General features: G+C 40.2%; 1 protein-coding gene across 1 annotated transcript in view; it reads left to right on the forward strand.

Annotated features, from left to right (window-relative positions):
* The window catches only part of LOC139698556 (uncharacterized), a 322,044-nt gene that overhangs the window by 275,768 nt on the left and 32,167 nt on the right, over positions 1-14,109 (forward strand). The window contains exon 4 of the mRNA XM_071597394.1: positions 10,085-10,514. Coding sequence (XP_071453495.1) covers positions 10,085-10,514 — 430 coding nt within the window. The remainder of the gene's footprint in view (positions 1-10,084; positions 10,515-14,109) is intronic.

Consider the following 14,109-nt stretch of genomic DNA (forward strand, 5'->3'; position numbering starts at 1 on the left):
CCAGTTACACACCAGCTCTCTGTCATTTTTACTGCACCAGAATTTTCTGGAAAAAAACGTGGAGCGCGAGGAAAACATCGGACGCAGATAGAACTTTTTTGTGGAGCATGCTCACCGTTCCATTTTAAACTAAATTATATATAATATAGTCAACAGGGTGATAGCGTTTGTATTTGGTTTTATAAATTAGACTCTTACAATGCAAGCAGCTAGTGTTTCGAATATAATGACAGAATGACGGTCATGTTCCAACCTAAATCATGCCGCCACAGGGGGTGACATGCGGTTAGTGAAGTCAGTATGCTATGAATTCAAAAATGTTGACCTTTTCATCGGAACCGTTTAGTTAGTGCTACGGATATTTTTTTGAGTTCCTGGCTTTTTCTTCCGAGTTGAGTGACCTATCACAGTCATGACGATCGACGAAAGAAAATGTTAACATTTCCACTTTTTGTTGAAGATTTCACCTCCAATCTCGGCTCGCGCTGATGGAGATCTCTTCAGAAGCGAAATTACTAAAATAAAGTGTAGCTCATTTCACCACACTCAATGTAATTTTTACTTCAATTCTGAAAACAACCATTATAACACCATTAAAGGGTCAAGAGAAAATGTTTCCTACGTAGCTGATCTATAAATGTATTTGATCCTCAATGCTACTTGACCTTTTCATCGAAATTATCAGAGCGTGTAAATGAGCGGCTTTCATGATACTATTGGTGCGGATTTGAGATTCTGACTTGAAAAAATTCATCTCCAATTTTATAGGTCTCTCTCCCGGTGAAACGGAACGTCCGTATCGAAATTCCCTCGACACCTGTATGCGTGCGCTGCATGCATTCGTTCCTTTTCCTCTGTAATTTGACCCGAGGGCTGCCAAATTAGAGGAAAATACCGTTATTTCTCCATTGCTTTTTCCGTTTTATAGGTTGAAGGCGGTGATACAGAAATAGGTTATCAACGAGTTACAGAAATGAAACGAATAAATAAGTCCACAATATCCTTAGATTACCAGCTGATCGTATAATATATCCCGACATCCAATTCCATTGTTTACAATTTCGCTATCGACACCATTCCCTTGTAGGTGAATAATTCGATAATTTTAGAGACTAACAAAAGTCTGAAATCCTTCTAATATCTGTATTATGGAGGCGTTAGTGTACTCTGAAGTGAAATAAAGACAGGAATGAAGTCACTATTGTGTGGGAATCAAAAAACTACTCTCGAAAAGTAGAATATTATTTTAATACAAAAAATTTGAATATGATAGGTGTGCGAGTATACCAGCAAACACTAATATCGTCTTTAGTGCTATTTCAGGGAACTCAGTCTAGTAGTGTTATACCTAAGTCCGTAGGAATCATAAATTATGCGACATTATATTGTACAGAGTAGAAAACTATCATAACCCCTTCTTTGTAAAACATATACTAAGTAGCATATGTTTTATGTACTAGATGATTTAATCCGGTGATATTAAACGCAATGAAGGCTCCCTTTCAATCAATAATATGGAGTCCGTTAGCAGAGCAATTTGATGACATTAAACTAGATTCCTCTCCAGATTCGAAGTTGTCCTTTGTGGGCAACCAGAAGTAATGAATGATTAGTATGTCATTAATAACTCATGCATAAATAAACTCCGCCTTGAGCACCCCGTTGTCCCTGCTCCTTCACTGCAATCGGAGTGGGATTAATGGGTGGAAGTGACGAGAAGGGTAATCGTGAGGGCGGTGGCAGTCGTGTCGTACGGAAGCGTGACTGTGCCCTCGTTTGCAAACTCACTTAGAAAAATGCAAACAAAGCCTGAGCACGTGGACTTTCGCTCGAAACGTGCGGGTTGCATGTCAGCGGAGATGGCCTGCGTGCAAGCAAAATGCGGCGCACATTAATTACGTTGATGGGATGGATTCCACTACGACGGAAAATGCTAACGTCTCAGAACATTTTTTTTTTTTTACAAATAGCTACTTTTCGAATCATCACTTATCCCTTCTACCGTGCCCTTTATTAAGTTAATTTCTAATGCGTAAGTAAGACGTCAATTCCTTGTGAGCATGAAGTTAAATTAAGTATCCTTTTCCAGATAAAATTATAAGATAATGGCAGCATCGCGTCAGTTTAAAGATATTCTTACGTTATAAATAAGCCCCTGATATTTAGTTTTGATTAAGTACTGTATACAGATCACATAAGGGAAAATGGATTTTTATTCCTCCGTAAATGGCAACTCAATGTAAATGTTGCAAACAAAAAAACTAATGATAATACATATCTGTGTTAATCGTACATGAAAAAACTATGTGGTTTGACCGAGATTCGCACTGAATACCTAATCGGTAACTGGGGTATTTATAAGCGGGGAAGTTCCATTCATAGCGGCAAGGTGACTCATTAGTTAGCGCGTACGACTACTGACAAGTATCATTAGGTTGTGCAAATATTTCACTTACAGGTAATACTACGACATATACACAAAAAGAAGTGCCCTGTCCGGTGCCTCCTGAGAGGCACAGGGAGTTAGTGGTCACCAGCTGTGAATGTTTGAAAAGAGAAAGAATCTCCTATATGAGGTGACCACAAAATTTCAGTCTACTTCAATACCCTGTCAGCCACCAAAAAGGTGTGTGGCAGGGGTCAATGAGTAATGATAGATGGTATATTTCGGTTTTGGAATGTGGCGGGAGTGAATCCTAGTGGCTATAAAACTCCAGCAGACACTAAAAAAAAGAATGTTTTCTCAAAGCCTTCCCCCTGTCCAGTTAATCAATGAGAGAGAAGCGGGAAGTGAGTGTGCCGTAGCCGAGTGTCTAAGATGATCCCAGCGGCATAACCCTGACGTGTTATGGAGCCAAAGGACTTCTATCGGTGAGCCGGGACCGCGTCAGAGACATGTGCGGCACCTGGTGGCAAGCCTACCCCATGGGAAACCCATCAGAGCCTCATATACCAACTTCGCCCACAAAGGGCCTTTTGCACAACCTCCCTGCTAAATTAAATAAGCAGACTTTCCTCCATTCTGTTCTGTTTATCTTGTTTTTTATTTCCCCTCTGGTTCAGCATCGTGCTCCCCTAAGTGAATTTTTTCTCATGCGTAATTGAATCGTCCTTCGATACCCAAAGTCTCTGTGTGGATATGCGACGTGGACATTTTGCAATGGCCTCATTACATGGATCAGGTGTGCCGAGAGTTCAAACGGTCCAATCGCCCAGATAGGAACGAGAAAGAATAGTGTTTTTTTAATGCGATCCAGTCGACACCGAAAAACAGCACGAGATTCGTTGCTTTCAAATAATTTATTTTAAACGTGAGAACATGGAAACGCTTTCGTGTCGCACAGCTTTTACAGATGGTGAAATTCGTTTTCCAATGCCTGTGTAATGCGGAGATGAAGTCGTGGCAGGTGATGGCTGTGAATTAGGGGAAATGTATGGCATTAAGTAACAAGCTTAATCAAAAAGTGAGATGATTCTGTAGACAATTTAGTTTTCGCAATGCCTCTTTTACCCAAAGCTAAGTGTCCATCCGCTCTCTCTCTCTCCGGTAAAAAATGCATAGTAAAAAACAGTGCCTGTTCTTTCAGTTTTAATTCTTCACAAAGCAAAGCTGGAAAACAATGTAAGGCATTATTAGAGCTACGCCAGTTAAATATTGAACTCTAATAATGTATTTATCCCCACCGTACCATCAACAGTGACACTAGTAGTCATACTTGAATTAGCATCCTTATGATGATTTCATATCATAATTGACACGGAATCTAGCATATGTTTTTCCTCATTCCACTATTCTAGTTACCAGCGTTCAGTGATCCGCAAAAAAATTCGCGTCCCTCAGCGAAATATGGAAACCGCCTCGCCACTCTATTTGGTTAAGCTGTGACTTGTTAGAGCCAGTAGTTCGGGGGGATAAAGGTTTGCTGACAGGCGTCTCTTATCACCTTTCAATGGGATAGCAGGCGTTTGCATGATACTCCCTGGGGTAAGGTATCTTCCAACTTTCCTGGGAAGTCATGGAGCGGCAAATCAGCAAATATATAATGTAATCCTTTCAAGACCCTGGAGGCTTCAATCATTTTCGCACATTGTCCTAGTTTGGTTGGAACCCTGACATAATAGGCTCTGTACAGTCTTTGATTTATGCGAAGTGAACGTAAGTGGTTTGCCAAGGTGCCTGGATTACTCAGTGTAAATCATCCACAGTAATCTACCCGTAGGTCGGTTTTCGTGTATATCTACTTTCCGAAATACTAAATCGTACCATCTATTTCTCTGCTGACCAAAATATCTCACATATCATATCTATTAATTTGACCTTCCACAACTCCCGGAACTCTTTTATTTTTATGTTTATGTTTTATTTTAATTTTACGTTATAACAATTTTCTATCTTTTCGATGTACTGAAGGCATGACGTAATACTCCTTTTCAAACGTAATTATGTTGTAAACATTTCTGAGTGCGCATAGTTAATGTCAATATTTTGCTCCTCTGTATTGATTTTCGGTTTTACACACACTCGTATATTGGAAGAGAGATTTAATGCTGTTAATATTCCGGAAGGATTATCTTACGAAGCCGTTTTTTCTGTTCCCAGTTGTTTGCACTCACTAGAGGCTCAAGGAATGCGAACTTGCCCTCTTAGTAATGAATCATCATTTCTCCAAGTGTTGTTAATTAAATTAGCATTTTTTTCACCCGTTTGCAAAGCCGTAATCACTGTAGAAAACTTTCAAGGGAGAAGGTATCCTAAAAGACAATGCCATTTGAGTGTTTGAATTGCGATGCGACATGTTTTGATATGAGAGTACCTGCGGCGAGTTTCAATCCTATATTAGCTAAGGTATTTACACTGCTTTCGCCTAAACCATAGAATCCGGGTTTGAAATTGACGTCAGGGATGTACGTTAGGGTTGCTAATTATGCTTTTTCTTATTGTTCTGGTTATTATTTTTATGCCTAATGGACTGTTCCGATCTAAAAGCAGGGATACGTGTTCTGGAGAAAAGTATATGATCATCTATCGCATCCGTGTTTACAAACAAATATCATGGGAAAAATTTAATATGTCCATGATATTTTTGCCGTACATATAATGGCGACGAATCCAATTTACATTATTTACGTTATTTCAAAACATATTCCTTTCAGTGATTACTTTTGGAAATCTTGGTAGATGATAGAGGGAAACTGAATGGCATAAAGCCTATTTGGATCAATAATTATGATCTAATTGAAACGGAATCGTGTTCCACATTAAATACCTTTAGCATCCAGAACTGACCTAGCACCCATCCTCTTCTATTCGACGGACTTAAAACGTTTCACTGCGTAGACAGATAGATAGGGTTTGTTGTAAATATTTCATAGCTGCCCTTTCCCCGTGCCATTAACCGCTGTTGAGTGACACCTAATGCAGAGGGATAGCTTGGAATCCTTGCAAACGGCGAACACATAGGAAAAGGGGTCACTCATCGGGTGGCTATCAGATTAAAAATGCGAAGGCACATATACCCGGATTTGAAATTCCGCGTGAAATGTACTCGACGGCTAACCCAAATGTCACGTGTCTCCTATCACGCCGCAGGCATGAACTATGTGTCATTAACTCCACAAGAGATCTCACAGTGTGTACGAAGTGTATCGAGCCATCGGAGAATCGAGGACGCAAATGACTAATGCTTGCACCGCAATCAAAATGGAAGAGATAGAGGAGGGACCCGCAAATCGATAATCCCCGTTGAATTAAATCTCAAACTGGACTTTAAATGTTGACTCTAATGCAAATCGAATAAAAACACTTATCCGGTGGAATTTTATGAAAGCGTGGAATTTTTTATAAATTTTGATATCGATAAATGTCGTTAAAGATCTATTTATTTTATTTTTTTATTTATGTACCCAGATAGCCACCGCTAGGGTGTGTGGCAGGGTAAACACACCTGACTAATTTTGATTTGAATATGGCTCTACCGCGATCGGGCAATGTTATTTTGATCCCTTATCGTTCGTGAAAAACGACATCTTAAATCTATCTGTTCTATCTGTACTTAATCTCTCTAATTTTATTGATATGATACATTTTCAGCATCATTGCTTTCAAACACGTCCTTTCAAATTATGCAAGATATTTAACCTGCAATTTAACCTTCTCTCCGTGAGTGTTTTCCAGTCTAGCTGCGCTAATATTTTGGATACGCTACTAAGTTTATCATACAACGTTTACCGAAGTCTAGCTCCTCCACGCTGCACGCGATCCAATTCGGCCATTAATCCAACTTCATAAGGATCCCATATATTTGCAACATATTCTAAATGAGGCCTAACCCGCGAAATATAACATTGAAATGACCTTGGCCGTTGACCTTTTTATCACATTTACCCAGTACTCTCCCAATAAATTCTGATTTTTTGTTAGCTTGTCCACATATTCCCCGTACGTGTGTCATCCAGGAGAGATCGTGGGTGAGGGTAACGCCTAGGTATTCAATTGAGTCTACACATTCCATTTCGGTATTCCCGATGCAGTAGGAGTTGGGGAGGGAATAGCTTTTTTTCCAAATATTTATGACTACGCACTTTTTTAAGTTTTATTCTAATGGCCAAGTGTCGCATTAGCGTTGTATAGCATTTAGGTTAGATTATTATTATAGATATTCAGGTAAGATAGTGTCTATTTAGATTTAGGGTAATTCTTTTCCTGAATGCGTTGTTTTGGGAATTCTAGGTACCTTTTCATTAAATTTCGATGGCTGAACGACATTGTAGAAATTATTTGAAAGATTGGGCAAGCGTCGCCATTTTGGTTTTTCCGCAGTGGCTAGTGGGTATCGCATTCTCTGATTATGTCACGAACGTTACGCCTGACAGATGGACAAGAGGTACCCAGACCTATGCAGAACTGTAGAATGCTGGCTAAAAATAGGAAGATTTTTTAAATATGGTAACAGAAATAGTTCCTAAATATTACTTAAAAGGAATAACCCATTGAGAGTTGATGGTCGAGAGCGAGTCAAAAGTATTTTATGGAAAACATTATTTCCTTATAATTTCTTGAAAAAAATTCAGCACGTTAGCTATCGGAGCATATTTTTTGTCTGCTATGAGGAAAATTCCTGGGGAAAAACAGTGAGTGGTGAAAATTTTAATCATTATAATTCCTTCTTTGGTAAATTGTATCATTATTATATTGAAAATTTTCCTCGCCACAATTTAAATACTGCAATGTGCGCTTTTAATATCCAAAACAACCAATTAATTAGCAGATAAGAACAAATGATGCAAATGCGGTTACTTTAATCATATTGTTATTAAATATTCTCACTATTTCCGAACATGATATGCTCAGACCAAACTTTGTTTCTTAGATCTTTCTCATTCGTGGGAAATTAATGTTTGGTGATTGAGGGAAGATAAGTATTGCTTTTTGTGGAAAGCGATAAATCCCAACCCTCAAATTTCTTTTTGACATAACCATTTTCGAGTTTACACGTCTTCTTCAGCGATAAAACACGCGGAACTTTGGTATAAACCTCCTGGACTCCGGGAAACGAACTCGGAATAACGGGCATGCGGACATGTGTAATGTCATGGTGGACTGCAGGAAGCCCGTAACACGGGACCTCTGAAACACGGCAAACACTTCCTCACGTCGTACCTCTCTCCCCAAGTATCCCTGCTCATGCCACGCATGGCACCGCTTTTATGTACATACGTACAACGCGGACCCTGGATCTGATGTCGCCGCTTTGATACGGTCGACCGTTTGAATCCCCATCCCCGTGCCATGTCGCAGCATTCTTGTTCCCAGTTAATTGTCTAAATTGATGGTAGAGTGTCGTACTCATCTGACGACTTCCTTGCGAGTGACGGATGATGAGCCTGTGAATTTGCATTCCTACGGATGTAGTAAGACTCAGGGTCTTCCGGAGTTGTGCTCAATTTTATTTTTTTGTTAATTTATCCTTTAAACACACTTGGAAGTGTAGGGAGATAAACAATTTTCACCTTTAATGGATCCTCAAATGTACGTACCATGATATATTTTTGAAATACTCAATTTCACCTCACGGTGTATTAATGCGTGTGACAGTGTCCAGCAAATGTGACGTCAATGACACCGATTCATATTCGCATTCATCCTTAAAGAATTGTTATGTAATTTATTAAAATAATTATGTATCCACCTGTTGAGAAATTAAAATTATCCTAATAGTCGACAAAATGAAATCTAATCAAAATTGCGAACTTCTAAGAGTAATTGTTTCATTTCACTCGTCCCAATCGTTTTGTTAGTCAGTTACGTTGTAGTCAGTAGGTTGACTGAGATCCCCGGAGTAGGTAAATTTTCATTTTTGGCGTACTTTTCTACATTGTTATACTATGATGAAGGCTCTAGATGTACCAGCTTTTCCGTACTTCGTGTAATGCCAAGGAAAAAGCGTATGAGTAGTCTGGCATCTCCGTAACTTTAGGCCAATACCTATTTCGTCCGGCCAAAACCCCCAGTTAGCGGCGTAATATTCTTAATTTAGCAACGCTGTGATTTCAACGTTATACTAATTATTCAACCGGATACTGACAATTGTACAAATAGTATTCCATCGTGCTGCATAGACATATTTCAGAAATACTTCTGGTCTGAAAATATATCAATGGCTTTACCGTAAACCACGAATTTTGTCACCATTATGACTCAAGGTTTCGCATATTTTTGCCTGCTCTTCACTAGTGGTTGATTAATCCCAATCGTTTTTAAAAGAATATATTCTAAAATTGTTCTCTTTCCTTCGTATTTCACATGGCATCAATTAAAATTTAGGTTAAAGTGCAGCAATTTCGAAGCGTAAAAAGCATTCGCCTTGACCCGGATCCCGGTCAAGGTGAATAATTAATGCACTTAGAAATTGCTGCATTTTAACGCATATTAACGGACGAGCAGTTTAAGTAACTTTCGGATAATCTCCCGAAGTTCTTTTAAATAAATTTTAGGTATTTATGTTCATTGTATTGATATACCGATTTGAGGGAGGTATGCGGTCTATCATTGATTTTTTAGCATGGTCCACCCTTGGTTTTTTCTGTTTATTTTATTACTTTTCTATTGATGAAGGTTTTCCACGAAAATGTGGCCGGAATAAACTTTTATAAATGAAGAGTTATATTTCTTTATAATTTGGCTGAAAAGACTTGATTAATCGCCAAGGAAACTTAAAATAAAACCTTGGTTCTGCTTCTGGATGCACCCCTGTTGTTCATAAAATTGTAAATAAAGTTGGCATTTGTACTAAAACAAATAATGTTGCGAATAGGAACACCATAGTGAAGGTCGTATACATGTGGGTAGAATAACGATTGCCTATCCTGATTGCCATGTTTTGAAAAAGACCTTCGGAGATAAAGCGTACTCCCCGTTTCACACGAACGTTTATAGCGTGATATTTTTGCCTCTCTCTATCGAGATGCAGAAGCCCAAAACATCTCTCGGACGGGCGACAAACATATCTTGCAATTAGCACCTTTAAATATCGCGGTTATTTCGCGAACCATATTTTCCGCGCGACCTTTTACGTTTGGACGTCTATAACCCTGCAGACGTGCAGTAAATGTATCGCCCGCAAATTGTTCCCTCTGTTTCAAAGGACAGACAATTATCACCACGCGGTTTTTTTGGCAGACCAAAAAATTGTCGCCCGATATAAGCTCACTCATCTGTGGCTCGTCTGTCGCATCGCAAAACAATGGAATCGATCTGGGTCTCTTTATGTTGTGAATAGAATGGTTTGAGGCGTCACTTTGTGGAAGAGATTTATATCGGAAAAGAAAATACTTTGTTCTTCCACGTATAATATATGTATATGTATAATTTTTATCGCAAATTCTGCTAGTGATCGTCACCGGGTTAAGTTCTGACTAACCGCTCAAATTATACCGGGTGGGGATCCCGCGAAGTATGGCAATGGGTAAGTACCGGATTATTCATCTCATAGATCTCTCCACATTTTCCCTGTATCAGTGTGAACGTTTTCGTGCCATCACTCCTTGGAAACCCTCACTCATCATTCGTCGACGTATCTTACAGGCCCGTCGGAAGGCTGCCCATCCAGCTTATGTCAGCCAACAACAGCAGCAGCAGTCGGGAATCCAACAACGTGGGATCTCTCCGTCTCAGCTGCCGGCCTTACCCTTCGGGCCCGCCGGCGTCGGCGGCCCCCCCGCAGGGCCGGTGACCAACAGCATTGGACCCCCCGCCAAGGGCACGATCTCGGCATCCTCCTCAAACGGGTTCCACACCAGCCCTGATGGCGGCCCGCACCAAATGGTCCAAAATCAAACGGCAGCGATACAACAGCAGACAGCCCAGAAGCAGCTGAGGTCACCCACGGTGAAGAGGGCGCCGGGGGCTTCGGTCACCATGCAGGGTTGGCTGCATAAACAGGGATCGGACGGGTTGATGCTTTGGAAGAGGCGGTGGTTTGTCCTGTCCGAGTTCTGCCTCTTCTACTACAAGGGTGAGTAAATAAGATAGCCAAGGGAGTCGGAGAGGTATTAAAATGGCCGCAATAGTTTTTGGGGCGACAAATTTCAGTGAACGTATTAAGTTATCATTTATATGCTTGAGTGTGAAAACATTAATGGTGTGGATTGAGGTCGTAGTGCAGGAACAAACACAAACCGAGAATTTATAACACCAGTTGACTTTCCTATATAGTTCTCGCAAATAAAGTCGATTTTGCACGGTTGAAGATGATAATGTGCTCATTTCTCAACTAGTACTCTCAAAAGGTTTCTTTTTACCAGTAAAACACTTTGTGTATTCCTCTTAACATACTAATAATTGGCATTATATTAATTATATAGTATAGCTATTTTCGCGCTAATAGTTCCATTTCCGTTTGACTTCAACGGATGAACTTTCTTTAAGTATTTTATTTCAATTTATGGTCTTGCAGAGTTAGATTTATTTTTTACAGTTTATTTTGAAGTCGATGTTAATTCTGGGGGCATACCCCTAAAGCGTTTAAGGGCAGCTTTGTGATGTGGAAAATTCTCACCACAAAAGCAGCTCCTTTAAAAAAAAAAGTGCTTTCAAAGGTAAGATACTTTTCAAAGAATTATTTTTGAGCTTTTGGGATCATATAAAAAAAATATCAGCATTCCAGAGGAGAATTCGGAATCAATTTCTTTTTAAATTTCAGATCACGTAGCAGTGTGGTAAGGGGTGAGGTTGAGGGTTTTGCGGTTTGGAGTTGTCTCCAGTTTTCGCTGAGATTTCCTTTCGGGTGGACGTTAGTGTCGTTATCAATGTAGCAGAAGACAGTTAACCGCGATGTGAAGTGAATGTAATATGTTTCAGAAAATTCATTTTGAATCAAAAGATAAAAAAAATAAGTTTCAAATGTGAGATAAAATTCAGCATGAAAGAAAACGATCATGAGTTTTGGGAGATAATGCATCGCTAAAAATTCCGTATTTTTGCTATAAATAGTATTTTTTTTCTCCAAATTAGAGATTAAGTTTTTTTTTAAAAACACGATTTTGCACGGTTGAAGATGATAATGTGCTCATCCCTCGACTATTACTCTCAAAAGGTTTCTTTTTACCAGCAAAACACTCTGTGTATTCCTCTTAACATACTAATAATTGGCATTATATTAATTATATAGTATAGGCATTGCAATAAACAACAGAAATCATGTGTTGTTACAAAATTTAATTCCTCAGGAAAATCTAATGTGTAAAGTTGAAATGCCCTTGAAGATACTTGGCCAAGGCTGTACAGTAGTAAGATCTTCCGAAGACGATGTACTTTTTCCGATGTACAATATGGTAAGCTTGTTTGAAAAATACTAGAGAGCGCCTTTCTCATTTATTTATTGTGTTCTGTGACTTTAATGTTTGGACCCTAAATAATGGTCCTTTAAGTTTTTATGTTACTTTAATTATCCCAGAGTATACTTTCTTCTTTCTCAACAAAAAATAGTTATCCTCATTGCGGAAAGTAATCATATTTTCTATAAATTTTTATAACGCAAGTAGTTTTAATATTTACTCATTAAAATTAACCTTTGTCTCGGCGTACTCATGCTCAACATGCATATGAAATTGACTCCCGATTTAATCTTAATTTTTTTGTTTAAAAATTTATGCAACATATCAATAACTTATCAATATATTTTCTCCTATACCCGACTATATATTATAGTTGGTCATATTTCTGTGGGATCTCATCAAGTTTATTGTAGATAAAATAAGATTACCACAGAAGACCCACGTATTGTTTTCACGTTAGAAATTCCTCGATTATTTAAACGCCTTGAGGTTACGTTGTATCGTAAATTGACCGCCAAACGTTGTATCTTATTACGGACCCCATTGTCATATTTGACCGATGTTTACGAACATCTTCCGAGAGCGGTACGTTTGTTTTCTTCTCGTAACGTCTCTCACGCGATGAAAAAGAATGACGAAACATTTTTGGAGACAGTTTTCTCGAGAATCATTGTGCCTGACGCGTTCGTATGGGGAGTAATTTTCCTCTCCAACCGAGAGAACGTATTCTCAGCCGCATATTAACTGTCGTCTCCGTTTTATACGCTGGCGACCATTCATGGTTTCTTCCTCGCGGAGAAAAGGGAAACCCCGTCTCCATCAGCACGTTGAAAAAGTTGAAATAAAAGAAAAAAAACGAACGAAAGCAAAACGTTTCCCGCTCCCTCCGTCGGGAACGCGCTTAAAATAATAGGAAGACGAGAATAAAGCCAACCGGAGTCGCCGATATTTTTTAATGTGCGGAGGGAGAAGTTTTTCCGGAACGGTTTTGCCATGGGTGTTCTCGAGCCGGTGGCGAAAGAGTGGCGGTGGTTCATTTCTCTCCATTCCACACCCTTCCCCTCTTCCCTCCCTTGTCCACGTACCTATAACCCCGCAAACAATGGCAAAATAATTTTTTTCTCCTCCTAATGATCGGTCGGGAGTGCTTGTCGTCATCCGCGGCGGAGAGGAGGACAAGAAAATAATAAAAATTTAGCGACGGCGATGAAAGCCGTTTCTATAATCGATGGAGGCAACGGTCATGACCTTTAGCCGGCTCGCATCCTAGACCGACGGGAAGGGTAGTAGAAGGTGAGGGGGATGGAGGGGGAGGGGAGCGAAGAGGATTTGTGGCGGGGACGGAAGGATATCGGCCTCTCCCGCGTTCACTATAAACTCACCTGGGGGAAGGCGGCGGGCGGAGGAGGAGAGGCCCCGAGGTCCCGAGCGGTGGTGGGGCGGGGCGATCGGGTGGGAACGGGGGAATAGTGGGACGGAAGGACACGGGGCGTCGGGTGGGGTGGGTGATTGGATTCGTCTGCGACACGCGAGGAGCCCAGAGGAAGGACTGGGAGCAACTGGAGGTGGGAGCAACTGGTAACAAGGGAAGCGAGAGGTAGGAGGACCCGCTGTTTTGACTATCGAACCGGGCTAATGGATTTCATTTCCATTTTCTCTTCATTTTTTTCCTTCCTTCCTCTCCCCGTTCTTTCTCCCATTCCTTTCCTGCGGTGCAATCCTCGGCCGGTCATGACCTGTTGCCAAAAGCGGCGACGGAGGGCGTGAACGGGATACCATCCGGGGGTCTGGACAATTCCCCGAGGGCACACCGCTCTCGCCTGGCGCCCCGTGAGGTCCTCCTCGAAATGTATTAATATTAATTGGCGCTCTTATTCGCTCGACGTGGCTCATCCGTGGCCTTTGCCATCGTATGGCACTCGTACATTATAATTGTGTTTCAGGTCCGTCGGTTCAAGAAGGGATAATTTTAGGGTGGAAGAGAGGGGAGAGAAATGACATTTTGAGCGTTGTGAGAGAGGCTTATAAGGTGGGAAGAGCGGAGTATGCCTATGGAAAAATATGTTCATTTTTCGCAAACCTGTTTTGATTTTCCAGATACTGTTGAGAAATTAATTTTCAATAAGAATGCCACTATGTTACCTTTAATTTGAATATTCGTTTGACTTATTTGGCACCACTGTATTTTATTTTATTTTGAATATTGTTATTTTACTTCTTAAGAATACAATATAATGTCATCACAAAAGTCAATCGTTATAACATAGAGTATAA

Source organism: Hetaerina americana, unplaced genomic scaffold, assembly GCF_022747635.1.
Source record: "Hetaerina americana unplaced genomic scaffold, ioHetAmer1.1.p SCAF_89, whole genome shotgun sequence".
NCBI classification, from domain to species: domain Eukaryota; kingdom Metazoa; phylum Arthropoda; class Insecta; order Odonata; family Calopterygidae; genus Hetaerina; species Hetaerina americana.